We start from the raw sequence: 17,458 nt of genomic DNA, 5'->3' as shown, positions 1-17,458 counted from the left end.
AATAGGTGAAGGGCATCAAAAGGTACAAATTTCCAGTTATAAAATAGTTAAGTCATGGGGACATAAGGTATAGCACGGAGACTACAGTTGACAACAATATATTGCATATTTGAATGTTGCTAAGAGAGTAGATCTTAAAAATTCTCATCATAAGAGAAAAAAATTCTGTAAATATATGTGGTGATGGATGTTAACCAGACTTACGGTGATGATCACTTCACAGTACATAAAAATATGGAACCATTATGTTGTACAGAATGTTGTAGGTCAATTATATCTCAATAAAAAAAATCTGGAATGACCCAGAAGAGTTCTGGTGGACACTGTAGCTCACCGTAATCATCAATAGTGGCACCTTTTCCCTCTCAAGGTGTCCCAGTTGGGAAGTTAAAGATATGGTCATTAGAATGTAGTGATGGCATTTTTCCTTTTTTGATGGTCTCTGGGACTCAAAGGAATAATTACACCAGTATGCAAACCTTATAAGATCTCTGTGTTCACTGGAAAAGAATCAAGAACTACTTGATACATTAATTTGGAGCTTGCGCAATACCACACAATGGCAAGGTAGAAGAAGCCTGTAACCTTCCTCCAAGGAGGCAGCCAAATACTTTGTTCCACGTTTCTGCATGACAATTTCAGAACTTCATTTTTCAGGAAATAATCACAGACTCTGCTCATCTCCTTGTGCGTTTATGATAACTGTTAATCCACAGTTTCTCCAGTAAGTGTTGCTTTTAACACTTGGCAAGAAAAATGTATCAGATCTTACGTGACTCATTCTATTATACACGAAATGCGAAGTTCCAGGTTTTAACAAGAAAATATATTGCAGGGCTCAATGGGCACGCAATTAATCTGTCCCTGAGGAGAACATCCTGTCATCTGTTTACTCAGAGATGTGTATTTGTAAAGGAAAAGGACAACAATGTATGGCATTTGAGCTGCCGTTGACAGAAAGTCAATACGTCTCTCCAAATATATCCAGTTATACTATCTGTGAGGCAAAGTGTCATTAAAACAATTAACACGGATGGCACCAGCACACAGGCTGCCTCAAAGAGAGATGGCACTTACTCTGGACGGCCTGAAAGGCTTTGAGATATTCTACACTGAGCAGCGGCTGGGGCAACTCCCGGATGAAGAGCTTCAGCAGACTGGCGGCATCATGCTGTTTGACACTTTCCCAATTAAAAGTCCCTTCATAAAACTTTGCTTCCAGTTCTTGGCAAAGATTCTGAAAGGCAGAAGAAAAAAAAAAGGCAAGAAAGAAAAGCTACCAGTAAGTGCATTTTTTTTTCCCTGCTGAGAGTGTGATACACTTCCCACTTTCCAAGAGATTCTACTCTTTAGAAAAGAATCCGAAAGTACTAAAGGCCAACACTTCTCTGTCACTCAGAAAAATACTACTCGGCCAAGTACACTTTTTCTGTGACAAACGATAGCCAAGGCCGCAGAATTCAAAAACTGCATACATCTTCCTGCATCTGCAACAGCCCTTAAGCGGTCAAGGTTTAATCAGGGAAAGATTAGTTAAAATCGTCATTCTGTGTGGGGGCTTTACTTCAGATGCTCTAAGTTCTCCTTTGATTTTAAAAATAATCTTTTAAAAAGTCTGTTTTAAATTATTTAGAAGTACATTACATAACAAAATACATCATCAATCTCTGGGCCTAAAGCAGGGGGCTACCTCTTGATTAGTCACCTCTGGGAAATGGAAAACCAAATTCTAAAGCAAATGAGGCCTGAAAATACATCAATACACCCGTCTTGGGTGCCTGAGCCATAAGTGGCACAGCCGTCCAGCTACCAGCTGCAGAGAACAGTGTGAGTCCACGCAGAATCAGAAATACCTAGTTTGTCTACCTCAAGGACTCTACAAGATCTGCCAGACAAATTACTAGTAATCAATTTAGTTTCACAATTACTATTTTCCAGGGGCCTTTTCACTGTGGCATAAACCCCATTAGGTGAGAAATCCTTTTAAGTTCTGTCACTTCCTTATGTTGAACTGTTCTCCTAAAGACTGTTCTTTGTTTTTCTTGTGAGATGAATTTATTACACTCTCTTTCCTACACAACTCCATCCGTCTCCTCCAGTTATTTCTGTAATTGGTGAAAGACATAAAGGGGGGCAGGGAGAAGAGAGGTGAAGGGAGAGAGGAATGGAAGAAAGCAGAGAGGGGAGGGAGGGAAGGAAGAGGAGGAATGGGAAGAGGGAGAAAGAGGAGACAGGAGAGGGAGAGGAAAAAGGGAGAGAGGGAAGGGAAGGGGGAGAAGGAAGGGAAGGGGGAGAGGGGAAAAAAAGGGAAAGGGAGAGGGGGAAGGAGAGCGAAGAGTACAAAAAATTTGGTAGGGCAGAAGAGAAAGACAACCAAAAATTTTGCATATTATCTTTAAATTACGTATAATGGACCAGCTGCTGCATAATTTGGGATGTGACAACAGGCCAGGTTGAAGAGTTGAGCCAACGGAATCCACTTAATTGACCTTCTTAGAAATTACATTTAGTTGAACTCAAGCTTCTGCCAGCTATCCAGTCAAAAGTGTAAAAGAGGCTCTCTCTTTTTTTTTTTTTTTTAAAGATTTTATTTATTTATTTGACAGACAGAGATCACAAGGAGGCAGAAGAGGCAGGCAGAGAGGGAGGAGGAAGCAGGCTCCTGGCCAAGCAGAGAACCTGATGTGGGACTCGATCCCCAGGACCCTGGGATCAGGACCTGAGCTGAAGGCGGAGGCTTTAACCCACTGAGCCACCCAGGCGCCCCTAAAATATGCTTTCTGTTCACCACTGTGTACTCCAGTAAATGTGCTTATGACTCTTAGGCGTTGGCCCTTACAGTCTGCTGCTAATCAGTGCTGTGACCAGTGGACTGAGAAGGGGTATTCTTGCCCATGTGGGTACTATGAAGTCACGTGACCAGCTTCTGAGGGATTTGTTCTCGAATGCGCCTCTCAACAGGACTTACCTCAGAATCCCACACAACACCTGTGTTTGACTGTTGGTAAAATTGCCCTAAATGTTAACAAGTGGAGTGAGACAATGGCAGCTTATCAAACTCATGCAGGCCCCAAAAGTGTTTCAGGGACCTCTGTGAACTGGACACCAAACCCAGGGGACACAAACTGAATGAACTCTGCGAGCAGTCGCTCCATGCAGTGAGAGCCTAGTAGGCGGGAACTAGCATTCCTCATCGAGGAAACTCATCAAAATAAGCAGGCGCTATAAACCATGCAAGGTCTCAATAGTAATTCTAATCCTGGCAGCCCCATGGCCACAGTCACAAGCCTGGAGCTTGTGCACCCACCAACAGTCTGTTCTCTCTGATCTAGCTCTAAAAATGTCATACAGAATAGGTCTTAAGGAAATGAACAGAAAAAATCTCTTTGCCCTGTCCTATTTTCGAGTGGATTTGCAAATTCAAGAAGACAATAGGTTGGACGAGGGCAATCATTTGCGCCACCTCAGTTGAGTTTAGAGGCTCAGAAGCTGAATTTAGAGGCTCTGGAGGCTGTTAATGGCAGCTAACCAAAGCCTTCTCCTAGATACATTCTCGAGATAGAGCTACAGTTCCAAGCGTGAGGCCCCTGTAAAATGCAAATCCCCTGGGACGCTTATGTATTATGCATCCTCTGTAGGGTAATTCTCCCTTTGCCGTGCATTTACTGGATGCTTCATTCCCCAGAGCAGGAGCTGGGCGCCAGGGAGAAAGGAGGAAGATACCAGCATCCCAAGACAGTGGGAACAAAATGCCAGCTTGCCAGAAAAGGCGGCAGCGGGAGGGAGAATGGGAAGTCTGGGCATCGCCTTGCCTCTTTCACAAGCCAGACTTGGGCTACCCTGCAGTGGGTGTGACAGGAACTGTGAAAGTCGGGAAGGGAGGTGAGGCAAAGTCTCATTTCCTCAGTTCCCACAGACGGGTGTATGGAGACGACAGTCACATCCTCCTATTCTGCTCACCTGGTGGAGTTTCTCATCTACATTTTTTTTTAATTCAATTGCTATTAATCACACTGACTAAATCTATCACCAGTCCCCTATTAATATTTTGACTCATTGTGTTCTCTTTTCACCAGAAGGATGGAACTACTCTTGGCTTTTGCTTGTTGACTTTTGTTCCTGTTTTACCTCTGCACAGCAGAGAGATTAAAATCATTTGCTTCTCCATCATAACAGTATTACAGCTAATACGGTGATTTTGAAGAAAAATGAAAACTTAACAACCATCGGCAAAGACTCCAGAAAAACTAAATACAAACTGGAGGTTCAGAGGTTTTATCTTGATATTGTATCTACTTGACTAACAGCAGGGGAAGAAGGGAGTGGGGAGAAGTTAGCTTTTAAAATGTGAAAGTGTGGGGTGCCTGGGTGGCTCAGTGGGTTAAAGCCTCTGCCTTTGGCTCAGGTCATGATCCCAGGGTTCTGGGATCGAGCCCCACATCCAGCTCTCTGCTCAGCAGGGAGCCTACTTCCTCCTCCTCTCTCTCTCTCTCTCTCTCTCTCTCTCTGTCTGTCTGCCTCTCTGCCTAATTGATATCTCTATCTGTCAAATAAATAAATAAAATCTTTAAAAAATAAAAAAATAAAAAAAATAAATGCGAAGGTGTAATTGAACAATAAAGTGTTACACGAGTAGAGCCAAGAGATTACCTTGATCCTACTGGCGGCTCCAGGTATTCTCAGGAGGCCTTCGGTCTCCAAACCTCCCTCTTCAATTCGAGAAATCAGCTGTGTATAAACAGAAGAACATTCTGACTTGGGGACTCCTGACAGGTACAATTCCAAATGGAACATCAGCTTCACATAGAGATAAATGATTACAATGATGGGTAAGCGGGCTTTCACGACGTTTTGAATGCTACTGCACTAGCACTATCCTTTCAACCAGAAAGTCTCAAAACTTTACTTCTAATTTAGAAGAAGTGGGGTCTTATTCTCCTTTGTTACAGAAGTGTAATCATCTCACACAACAGCTGCTGTACTCCAAACAAACGGAGACTGAAGTTGTTCACTGCTTAAAAGCAACTAAGACCACCCGTGTCTTCTGCTTTTCCAGAAACAGACATGCTGCAATCAAATAAATCTTATGAAATTCCATTATTTGCACATTTACATCTCATTTTTAGTTTGTTTGAAAGACTTGTTTATGGTATGAAGGAGAAAAAAAAAACCTGTTTGTAAATGCTCATTTTTAAGCTTTGCAGCTTTTAGTGGTAAACCAAGACAAAAAAACAGTTCTTGAGGGCTTCTAAATCATACCTGATACCCATTGAATATACACAGATCTAGCTCTAGAACTCCACTAAAATAACAAAGATTTTTTTTTAATAATGCAGAAACCTACAAAAATAGGCAAATGAAGAAATTATAATGACATACTGTCGGAAACTAGGAAGATGATTAAAAAAAGTGGTTAGTTTCTTGGCAGAGTGATCTTCCAATTGAAATATGTATTCCCTGGGAAATGCACACAGGCTTTATAGGGGGTACTCTGCTATTTTAAGGAAATCAATTTCTTTGTCCTCAGGCTAAATATAAGGCAATTACTAGCATCGCATAGGTTTTCCTTCCTACTACCCACCCCCATTCACCATAGCCTTCTACTTTATAAAAGACAGACCTACTCTTCACTCATCCCCAAACTTACTATAATCTCTCTGCACACCCTAAGACATAAAATCTTCCAGCGTGCCAAAGGATGTAAAATTTTATTTTATTTTTTTTTCAGGGAAACCTCCTTTAATGATTTACCAGGGCTCTATAAACCACATAAAGCTGTTTCTTCCTTGCTTATAAAAGTGTCTATTAGGAGCAAAGCAAGGTATCATAAAATGAGGTCTTTTGACCTTTGTCTAGATGTTCTGAAATCAGATATATTGTAGCGTGTAGACACTGGAAGAGAGGCAATTTTTCTTTAATGACCTCATCTCTCCTATCCCCGGATTAAGGCCAAAGAATGCACAGATCTTCAGGGAGTCAGGTAAGAATAAAGCGAAGAATAGTCTCAAAGTTCTCCTGAGGATTTATTATTAGATAAAGTAAGAACCATCTCTGACCGGTCAAAGCAGTGCATGATTTTTAAAAATTCAACTGGAATGTTTTCCAAGACTACATTTTTCAAGTTACACTAGATAATGAACCCACAGCTAAATACCTTACAAGAGTTATTTTAGATTAGATGGGCATTACTCAATAAAGGATTTAAAACTAAACTTAACAAATAATACCATGCAAAATTTATTCAATGTTTGAGCAATTTTCATTTTTATTTCATCTTATAAAATGTTTAAAACGTTCTATTAGCAAAAAATAAAATTCTACGCTGGCTGCTAGAGCAAATTAGTTTTTAGCAATAGTACATGCCTTTCATTTTCATCAAATACACAGAAAAAATGGAGATTTCTAAACAACTGAATGAGAGTAAGATCTGAATCTTTATACTGAAGTTCTTTTCATTCCTCTCGAATGTGGAATACTAGCATTCAATAAAGAAATGTATATATAATGCCTGAAAGAATGTCATGTGGTTTTTCATATTTCTCTATTTAAAAATAACATTTTTGGCCACCACATTATATTTCATTACTAAAATATAAATAAGAAATACTTTATAGCTCTTTTATTTTCAAGACTTAAAAATGGAAAATGACTATATTGTTCTATATATTTTAATCATGCTCCTTTTTAGTAATTTATCTTACAAGAGACATTGCATAATTTATCAGTAATGTTCACAGCATCTCCTAAGAGGGATTATATGCTTATATGAATTCATGAACTGAAAATGAAGTCAGAAGTTTTTGACACAAAGTATCTTTGATTTGGCTGATTAGTCTGACAGTGAGAATAGAATTTGCTAATTTGTCAGAATTTTTCTATAGATAAAAATTAAAAGTACTTTTCCTGACGTTTTCTAAGAATATGATTTAAACAATGTGCCTCTGAGCAGAAACAAAACAAACAAGAAAACAACAGATACAACTTACAGATCTGAGATAAGCCTTGTTAAAGCCCTTTTTTGGGTATAATTCTTAATAAATGAGAAAGTATAATCCTCTAAAAACTGGTGATAAACCTTTTTGCAAATGAGCAATTTCCAATTCTTTGTTTTGTGCAAAACTGAGAAATACCTAATTGAGGTGACAGTTGCTCCATCGAAAAAGTATTTTTCAATGTTAGATCACTGTCATTTTTTTGCTTATAATTCAGAGGGGATGCATATAGATGAGTGTTATCTGATAGTAAACTCTTTATACCCTCTTTTATTTTTTGTGTGAACAAAAGAGTCTTTAAGGCTGTTACCAAACAACTTCAAACTAGTTGGAAGCCCAAGTCTTCTGAATATTGAAGAGACCAGACCAGAAAGGTAAAATAACTACATAAATAAAACAATTTCAAGAAAAAATGACACGAGACTGCATGCAGCCCTCAGCCTGACCAGGAGACATTTCTGAATTTTTGTAGAGACCAAAACGTACTCTTCACTGATGTGATGGTGAATTTGATAAAGTCAAGGCATGACACATCAATGGTTTTTGGTCAAACGCCAGTCTAGATGTTGCTTTGAAGGTATTTTTTTTTTTTAGATGTAATTAACATTTAAATCAGTACATTTTGAGTAAAGCAAATTACTCTACATGACGTGGGCGGGTTTCATCCAGTGGGTTGGCGGCCTTAGCAGCAAAGACTGAGGTTTCCCAAAAAAGTGGCAATTCTGCTTCAAGACTGCAACACGGAAAACCCACAGGAGTTTCCAACCTACAGATTTTGGACTCAATACTGCAATATCAACTCTTGCCCAAGTTTCCAGCCTCTGGACTGCTCTATTTCAGGCTTGCCAGCCCCCACAATCACATAAGCCAATTCTTTAGAATGAGTCTCTTTCTATGAACATGTGTGAGCGTGGTGCACACACCACACACACACACACACACACACACACACACCCCTTACTGATTCTGTTTCTTTGGAGAATCCTTACCCACTTGGAAAAGATGCTGGTGAGATCCTTGCCTTGCATAGTCCTCTGTAGTGGTGTACGTTTTACTTAATTTACTTAAATTTACTTAATTTAAGTAAATTATGTTAAATTTACTTAATTTAAGTAAATTATGTTTACATTTTACTTAATTTACTTAAATTAATACGAATATCTGACCCACATTTGTCAGCACTTCCCAGCTCATCACAGGCACAGCTGACAACTATCCATACAGACACAAGTTCTATAGGCAGTGGCCGGCAGAAGCTGGTGAAAAGAACAAACTCAGCAGAATGAAGTTCATCAGGAGAAACAATGAGATACATGTTTGGAAGCGATGGTGATCATGAGAAATAATGGGACCCGGGTTAATAGATAAGACAGCTGAGCGTTGGTTTGGAATAGTGGAAGATCAGTCCCAAGGAGCTTGGGCTTTGTATTGAATGAGTTTGTTGAGCCAGTTGATGGGAAAGTTCCCACTGCCACTCTTACTATCCCCAGAGCTTCCAGAAAGTGTGATGTGCTGGGGCTGCTGCAAAAAAATCTATAGCTCGGGTAGTCCATAACTGATCTGACCTACCTTCCTCACTGCGCATTCCTGGCTTTCGTCATGTGTAATCTGTGTTTCTGAACAAGGATGGCTCAGAGATTAGACTAAAATTTTTATATTGCCATAGATAATCCCCTTATGAATAACTGAGTGTTGATGACACCAGTGACTTGATAGTTTAGCAATCACTTTCTAATTCTACTTTATGGTTTCTTTGCCTACTTTAGAAGTAGGCATTGGTAAATTAAATTGGACATCCTCACTGTAAATAGGAAAGCTTGGGAAACACACACAGGCATGAAATATTCATGAGGATTCAATTCCCTAGAAATTTATAAGCAGTTCCCGCTCCCGTGTATTATAGAACTGAAATCTCAATTATACAAAGCTAGCTAATATAAGACAGGAAAATGATGCCAGGTAATCACAGTTATAGTAATAACACAGAAAACATCACCATAAAATAAAAATTATGAGCCCTTGAAACAAATTTGTTTCCTGAATAGAAAATCAAAGTACAAAATAAAAGAACACATCAATTGGAAAACTATATTATAATATTATGAATGCCAAAAAAGAAAAAACTTCTATTAGTTCAAGTATGTTCTCTCTGTGCTGACCGATTTAGGCCTACTTACTTTTTGAAATATCAAGGGTATTCGAGTTCCTGGTACTTTCCTCTGATCTTGTTCTAACAACACTGTCAACGGAATACAAAAAAGGCCAGAATCTGCAACAAAAAAATAAAACTTCTTAACTTCCATCCATCTATAAAATATTAATGCAAAAATATTAAGGCACTGGATTTCTGTTACTGTCATTCAAACAAATAACTATTTATTGAGCACCTACTAAGTGAATGACACAGTCTAGCCATTAGGTCCATACATCGCCATAGGAAAATCTTGACCCTGTCATATAGCAATCTAGCAAGGAAAGACAGCTAAGTAAATGACTGTAACGGATCACCAAAATAATGAGAGAAGTTATACTGTCATGTAAGAGAAATAATGCCATGGGAGTATGTGAAATATACAAATAACGTACTAAAGGTAACAAATTAAAAGTTTTGGCTAAAGCAAATATTACTCATCTCTTTTATACGTAACTGACATTTAACATTCCACAATGCAGCAAAACAGAAATGTTTGCTCTTCGAGAAATCAGTCAACCTCATGATCTTGTTTTACAGAGTTTTTCTTTAGAAACTACAGACACTTGGTAGTTCTTAAATTGTGATTTGTAGTTTCATATATTTGGGAATAACTCCAGAAGAACTGAAAGGTAATAACTTAAAATTTTTCTAAATTAAAATCATATGCCTTCAGTCTGGTGTGAACATAGCTTCTGCTTAGTACCTCCTACCCCACCCCCATCACTGAATGAACAGTTAGCACAGAAGTGTAACACACGTCATCAGGGGAGACGTAAATCATTTGTGAATAGGAAACGGGGCTTTATATTGTGGAATGAGGACCTTGAAAACTGACACTCAATAGAGATGCCATTCAAGAGAATACCAGTAACCTAATAATTTGTAGCTTAAGAATTGTCCAAAAAAATGTAATCTTCAAAAATGTCAAGAGTCTAGTTTATGAGATGAATATATTAGAGGAGCTACAAAAATATTTAAGAAATGGAAAGAAAATCTATTCTGTTAATAGTTATACTCTAAATGAGAATGGCTTAATACTTCTCTCTCTGCTAGGAAGCAATTCTAAAACATAAAAAGCCTCTCTAAGCCATTTTAAAAGTCCTAAGCACTGAGTCACAGCTATTTAAATTATATTTCTATTTTATATTTGGAAAAGGCTTTGTGACAAGCTTCTGAAAAAACATCTAAAGTCTTTCATTATCCATAATGGCCTTGCGGAAAATCAGAAGCACCATTTAACTCAGAAATTCACCATCCCATGCCTTAAGCCATAGTACTCAAGAGGAGCTGAGCACAGAATGAGGTCTTCTGGGGCCCAGCATGGGAGAGAGGACCTTGAGGGAAGGTATACGTCAGTCCTACAGAGATTTTGCCTCTATAACTTAAATCAGGTGAATATCTGTCTTTATTAATGTTACCATAGCAACTCAGTAATCCTCATTCTTGGTATCTCTTTAGGAGAGAACTTAAAAGTTAAATAAGAGGCCAGAGATTTCTAAAGAGTTAAACTTTGTTAAATTAATAGATAATTATCTAGATTTCTAGACCAATAAAATCTTGGATTAAAAACTAGGAGGTATCTGTTTTCTGTAAGATTATAAAAAATAAAGTCTGTTTATGTAATGGGTATAACAAGTTGCTTACAAAAGAAAAACTGCATATATCCATGCAGAGTACAATTTGGTGGTATTATGTGCCATAATGGCATTATTTTCTTAATAGACTGAAGAAGGTTTTTGCAAAAAAGTTATAAGTAGAATGTAAATGAGCAAAGGGACAGGCTACTAACTACTCTATGTACTTCCCCTCAAATAAATAAGCAAAAGCAATCAACTAGGATCAACTATCTTAAAATCATTTTTCAAGATCTGATTTTGGAAATAAAGAAGTTTATGTACCAAAAGTATCTTTTACACATAGTTTTCAAAGGAGAGTGCATTTCAGTTAAGATTCCTCAATAAAAAAAAAAAAAAAGAGAGAGAGAGAGAGAAAGAAAGAAAGAAGAAGAAGAATCTTCAATTCAGAATTTCCTTCCAAGGTAATTAAATATTTTATTATCTCTTTATTTTTTATAATCTGAGAAAACAGCGCATGTTTATCAAGTTACTAAATTTTTGAAGGCAATGTTTTAAATTCTGAATTTTAGATGTATTCAAGTGTTGGTTTATTTTGTAGGTGTTCCCCCCTCCAAGAATACTGCTCAGAACCCAAGTTCATCTTTGCTTCTTTTGAAGTAAATCCAACTGTTTTTCATTTCAAAATTACCTTTCGTTTTGATTTTCACAGCTTTTTGTTGCTTCAATTCAATACCCAATACATCATAGAGGGCAGTCAGCTCAATGAGGGCTAAACGGCAAACTTTCTTCATGTCCTGAGGTGCTAGGTCACCAATCCTGGTGATGCCTGTTTTGTCTTTTGGGCATCTGAAATTCTAAAATAAGTACCATTAATAGAGTAAGGGTTTATAGGGTCTAACCCCCTTTTTAGTGAAAGAAAACAAAACCGTTACTATAGAAAGAAGCTGTATTCAGAGTAGTGACTATGAAAGCCACGGCAAAATCGCTCCAGTCCGAATGAGGAGCCATCTTGTCATGATGATGATCCTTAAGGCTGAGGGGAGTCAGTACATGAAGTCCAACAGACAAAGTGACCAGACTATGGACCAGGCGTACTAATCCCAGTGGCTGAGAGCACAACAGAGACAGTAAAACTGAAGGAGAAAAAGAACTCTAGTTACTGACCTTTGACAACAAAGGAAGATTAGGAGTCAAGAGAAACCATGAGGAGGAAGAGGAAGAGGAATAGTAGCCATGAGTGAGTACTTACAACGTGCAAGGTACACTTGACCTATGCTACTGTCACAAATATGTATAATATGATATGAAATATTGAATATTTATAACATAGCATATATTATAACGTTATCATAAAACCCCAGAAGGTCTGTATAGCATTAGGGTGGCAGGGAGAATGGAAGGAATAGTAACAGCATGGACTTTAAAGCCAGAATGCGTACCAGTCATCTCGCTACCAACCAGCTACTAACAATCTGATAATTGATTAACTACTCTTTCTACAGAATGGCAGAAGGGGAGGAGTGAGGAAGAAGGAGCTGGGTATAAGCAGAGGGGAGAAGAATGAGGGGAGAACAGATTGGGGGGAGCAGGGAGAAGGTGGGGAAGTAGGCCACCTAATTCAGAGGGCTGTTGTGGGGTTTAATGCCTGGAGCTTCCCCAGTACCTTTATACGGTTGCTATTATTATTACTTTCACCGCTAAATAAAGAGACTTAGAGATACTACTACCACAGGCAAGTAAAGTGGTATTTTGTTGTTTTCTGCCAATATTTGCGCCAATGTATTGTTTTCGCCAATATTATCTACTACCTATTCAGCCACTTTTAATATTAAACACATTAAATATAAAGAAACAAACCATAAAGTAAAAACATGAATTTCTCTAATACACTAAATACAAATTATAGTCCCACTGTATTTACTGGTTACTAAAACTGTGATCATTCTCTAATGGTTTGATTAAAAAAGGGTTATAAAAGCTGTATCTTTTGGGTTTACCCTTGACTTCCTCATTTAATGGTCAAGGATGTTTAACTGGTTCCCTTTTACTCCCTTTACTTTGCTCATTTTTTCACCATATGGTCTAAAATCTAGTACAAAAGACATGTTTTCAAGCAGCCCTTCTCAAAGTCAGGTCCAGGGAACCAAGAAGTTACATAATACCCTTTCAAGGAGCCTATGAGGTCAAAACTATTAATAATTAATCCTAAGACATTATTTGCCTTTTTCACTCCCATTCTCTCATGATTGCACACTGGAGTTTTCCAAAGGTTTAAGATAGGTGCTTTTCCAACAGACTGAATACAGACGTAGATGTGAGAATCCAACTGACTTCTACTAAAGTGAGATGCTAGGAATGTTGAAATGTAACACCATGGCACATTAATAATTTGTTTTAGAAAATAGGGCTATTTTTCATTAAAAAATGTTATTTATGCTAACTGTAATACTGTACTTAAAGTGGATTAATAATTTTTTTAATTTCTCAATTTTGATTTCCAATATGGTAATTACCCATAGGTACAACTGACGTAAACAAAATCTCTATTCCCACTATCTCTCTTGTTAACTTACCACGAGAAATAATTCCTTAGTCTACATATTCATGTTCCATAGTTCAAGAACACAGGCCAGTGACAAACTTCCATGGAATTTAATCCAAAGAAATTCTTCACATTCCAAAATCACAGAAAGCAGTCTTCTTCATCTCCTCAAAATCGTTCATGAAATCCTAATTTCTATAGAACTATGAGTATGCTTTCTTTCTTGGTTCAGCTACAAAACACTTCCACAGAGCTGGAAGACCAGGGAGACAACAGAGGCCCTAACAGCAGGAAATCAGATTCTTGGCCGGAACGCTACGTATCCACGGTTTTGTCAAAGTGCTGGAAGCCGTGGTAGTTACTGCCCTCAATACCAACATCCTTCCTGACTGGTGAAACAAAAGCTCTGTGAAGTCCTCCATGCTTTTTAAGAACCTAACAGGGTTTTGAGACCAAATTGTTTAAGTATCATTGTTTTGGAGCATTTCCTAAAGCCTACAACTTTTGGTAAATGAGCAGCTAAATCCTTTCCAGCAAACCCCACTCAAAGAGAGAACCTCTTTACATAGTTCTTTACAGAAACTTCTTCTATAGAATCTGCTATAGCTTCAAAAAGAGTTCACTATAGGAGAATATAGGTCTTTCTTAACTTTTTGCAATACGTTTTTTCCCGATGAGGACATGAAATAAAACAGCGATAAACATCATTAAACATGCCGTCTAACTGAATTTCCAGTGTAAGTGTTAATGGGGCAGCGCATGGGGTTGAGAACATGGAGCCAGAGCGCAGGTGGCCCATTCTGTCTCCATCACTTATGAGCTATGTGGCCTTTGGCAAATTACATCACCTCTGTGCCGCCTCAGCCACTTCACCTTTAAAATGGGAATAACAACAGAACCCATTCAGAAAGGGTTAAGTGTTACTACTACCTTTCTTTCACAGAGCTTTTCAAATAATTTCAAGACCTCATGCCTTTCCTCTTCTCCTGAATACTACTGTAAGGTAAGGAAAAAAACAGCAAGGCTAGTAATACTCTCATTTGATAAATGGTCTTTTGTCGTATCCTGCAAAAGTCCCCACAGATGAGAATTATTATAGCACATTCTCAGTGGGGAATTGAGACTTACTAATAGACTAAATATGGCTACACAGCCAGTGACAAAATAAGGATGCAAATTCAGATATTCTAGATGCTAAATTCAGCAATAACCATTCAGCTCTGCTCCATTTTCTCTATCCACCACAGCACGCAGGGAGGAATCTGGATTGGTCAGTAGGGATAGAGGAACAGGAGCCCCCAGAGAGAAGAGCCATGTCTTAAGCATTTCCATAGCCCTACTGGACCACAGGCCTGGCGCACTGCAGGTGTTCTGTCCCAGGCTACTCAGTGAGTGAAGACACACACCCTACAGGGAGGAAAGCACAGAATCAAGCTCAGTGAGGTATGGAGCCACTGGCTGGATGGTTCCCCACTGAGCCTCGCGTTCAAAATCACACAAGACTTTTCACGTTTTCTTCAGGTCTGGCCCCCGAGTTCTGCCCGTTGCATTGTTTTCTAAATGGCTGAACCAATCTTATTTACCAACCTTTTTTTTTTTTAAGTTCTAAATGTTTCATAAAAATCAGTTGCTATTGATCTCATAAGCCAAACATATGTAATTCTTTAAAGCATTAGCTAAGGTAAATGTTTAGAGAAACCTGAAATATTATTAGTTCAAACATTTGATTTCCCTCACAATCTATGTCATGAGCTTTATTTATTTATTTATTTAACATTGTGCTTTAATGAAAGGAGTTAGTTCTTTATCCCAATGTTTAATTCATAGCAGCAGCTTTAAATATTTATGAAGTTTCCTGTCATTTTTGTTTAGTTAATAGACTGGATGGTTCAGTTCATTGGCTAAGAGAAGGCAATGCAATTTCAGCAAAAGAAAGGCTCTTTGCCTTTTGAAAAATGTGCTTCAAGAACGAAGTGAAATAAAATTTTTCAGAAATTATAAGGTCATCAGTTCCCATGTGTTACCATAAATTAATCAGTAGCTCTCTCAGACCGCACCCCTCTTTTGAGGATCTCACAATACAAAGGGCCCCTTAGGCACTTCATCAGTCATGATGGACCCTGATGGACTTGACTTTAATATGTTAAGTCACTTCTAGCCTCAACTTGGAAAGCAAGAGAATTTATTCTCACCTGGTCAATTTCCACAGATGACTTTTTTTTTCCTGATCTGCTAGAAAATGCATTTCTTACCTAAGATTTTTCTAGGTGTAAAACGTGATTTTTTTGACAGTATTTCATTCATTGTTATTTCCAGAGGATGAATACTTTTCTAGACAAATGAACTTTTGAATTTGCCTTTTTATATTTCTTACTTTTTTTTTTTTAATGGAGAGCAAAGAGCCATAGTTTAATCTTTTCTTGACAGTTCAGGACCATAACCTAAACATCTATTTTGGTATTGTGTACAAGTGTGTATTTGCTATCGATTTTCAGTGTCTTCATTCAATCCTGACACAACACCTCTTCCACTGTCCTTCAGCTTCCTCCAGAGGTGTTCTGTTCTCTAGCAAACATGGGTCCGCATGCCTAGTTTTTGGCCTTTAGTATCCATGAAACGGTGTTACCAGAAAACCAAAGTCATTATAGAACAAGAATTTACTTGAATTAAACATAATTCAGTAAGAATCCAAAAGACACTAAATAAAGACTTAAGAGTTAAATATAGGTGTGCATCTAGGATATAGACTTAACCAGTTATAATTTTAAAACTATGGTCTTAAAAATTTCTGCATTAAACCCTTAATGTTCAGTCTCCAAAGCAGGATGAAAGAGTATTATTAAATTTCTCTTGTATATGATGGACCCAACAATTCAGAATCTTATTTATATCATATCTCAAGCTATCCTGAGCAAGTTGTCAGCAGCACCAATACAGAGTCACTAAACTCACACCTAAATTAAATGCATTTATACCTTCAGGGCACATTAAGTGGAGTCAACATGGTCTTCCAGAAAAAAACTCCAGATCCAAAAGCTGAGTCACCTGAGTCATCTAAGCCAAGCCTGAGCATCCCATATAGAGTCTAACCTGTTTCCCTGTATGAGAAATAGGAATTGAAATATCTACCTCATAGAGATCATTTGATAAATAAATACAGAGCATATTTTCTGAGATACAGTGGGTACATAAAACACAGTAAGTAGTGGCTACATTTTCAAACTGAAGCCCATTAAAGGTTATGAAACCCGAGCTCCACATTTAAGAGAAATTTGAATCTGCTGTGAGAGATCGTAAAGAATTAACAAAGACTACCCGATGCTGTAAGAAAAAGGGAAATGAATTAAAGAATGAAGTCAACAGAGAACAATGTATTTCATAAAGCTTATTGCTTATTTACAGAAGCAGGGGAGCATAGAGTAGAAATGGAATTTAAGGTTTATCTGCTTAGACACCTGCTTCAGAGTGATGAATATAAATATTCATTCCATCAACCATGCTGAGGACTTGTGAAAAGCTTACACGCCCATGCCTTCCAGAAGACATATGGATAAATGGTTGTATAGATGAACAGATGCATATATGCATAAATAAATACAAGAATACATTGACAATAATTATTGAAAGCATGGCATCTTAACAGCTTAAAGTATTATTTTATATATTGTCTCTGATGTAAATTCACAGCCAGGGAAAACCTAATAATAAACAGATACTGAACTAGAACCCAAAGGATGGGGTAAGATTCCTTGGTAAACAGGGAACAACAGAGAGGTGAAAATGGGAAGGTCATTTCAAGCTTGGGGCATAACATGAATAAAGTCTAGAAGGGAGGTCAGCACAAACGTTAAGCAGAGAATGAAATAAGAGAGTAAGTCTTAAGTCTCTGAAATAGATATGAACTTATACTTCATTCCACTTTTGAATTAACAACTTAAAAGTCAACAATGTCTTCTTTTTTTTTTTTTTTTTAAATTAGACTCTCCTGTCCTTCCCTTAACAACCCCCCTTCCATCTGTTGAGATACAGACTGTCATTATTCTGAGAGTCTGGGAGTGTAGGTTATCGCTTCAAGTCAAATGTGTGTATTCCTTTACTTTTCCCATTAGGTATATAAATAGATTCCTAATAATATATGGTAAAACTTGGAAAC

General features: G+C 37.8%; 1 protein-coding gene across 1 annotated transcript in view; it reads right to left on the bottom strand.

Moving 5' to 3' along the window:
- ARHGAP18 (Rho GTPase activating protein 18) overlaps nucleotides 1–17,458 on the bottom strand; it is a 130,225-nt gene that overhangs the window by 26,971 nt on the left and 85,796 nt on the right. The window contains exons 6-9 of the mRNA XM_080805163.1: nucleotides 11,452–11,617; nucleotides 9,170–9,261; nucleotides 4,651–4,728; nucleotides 1,078–1,237 (exon numbers count right to left, since the gene is read on the bottom strand). Of these exons, the coding sequence (XP_080661289.1) occupies nucleotides 1,078–1,237; nucleotides 4,651–4,728; nucleotides 9,170–9,261; nucleotides 11,452–11,617 (496 nt within the window). The remainder of the gene's footprint in view (nucleotides 1–1,077; nucleotides 1,238–4,650; nucleotides 4,729–9,169; nucleotides 9,262–11,451; nucleotides 11,618–17,458) is intronic.

Source organism: Martes martes, assembly GCF_963455335.1.
Source record: "Martes martes genome assembly, chromosome: 6".
In the NCBI taxonomy this organism is placed as follows: domain Eukaryota; kingdom Metazoa; phylum Chordata; class Mammalia; order Carnivora; family Mustelidae; genus Martes; species Martes martes.
This window is presented reverse-complemented; position numbering and strand designations above follow the sequence as displayed.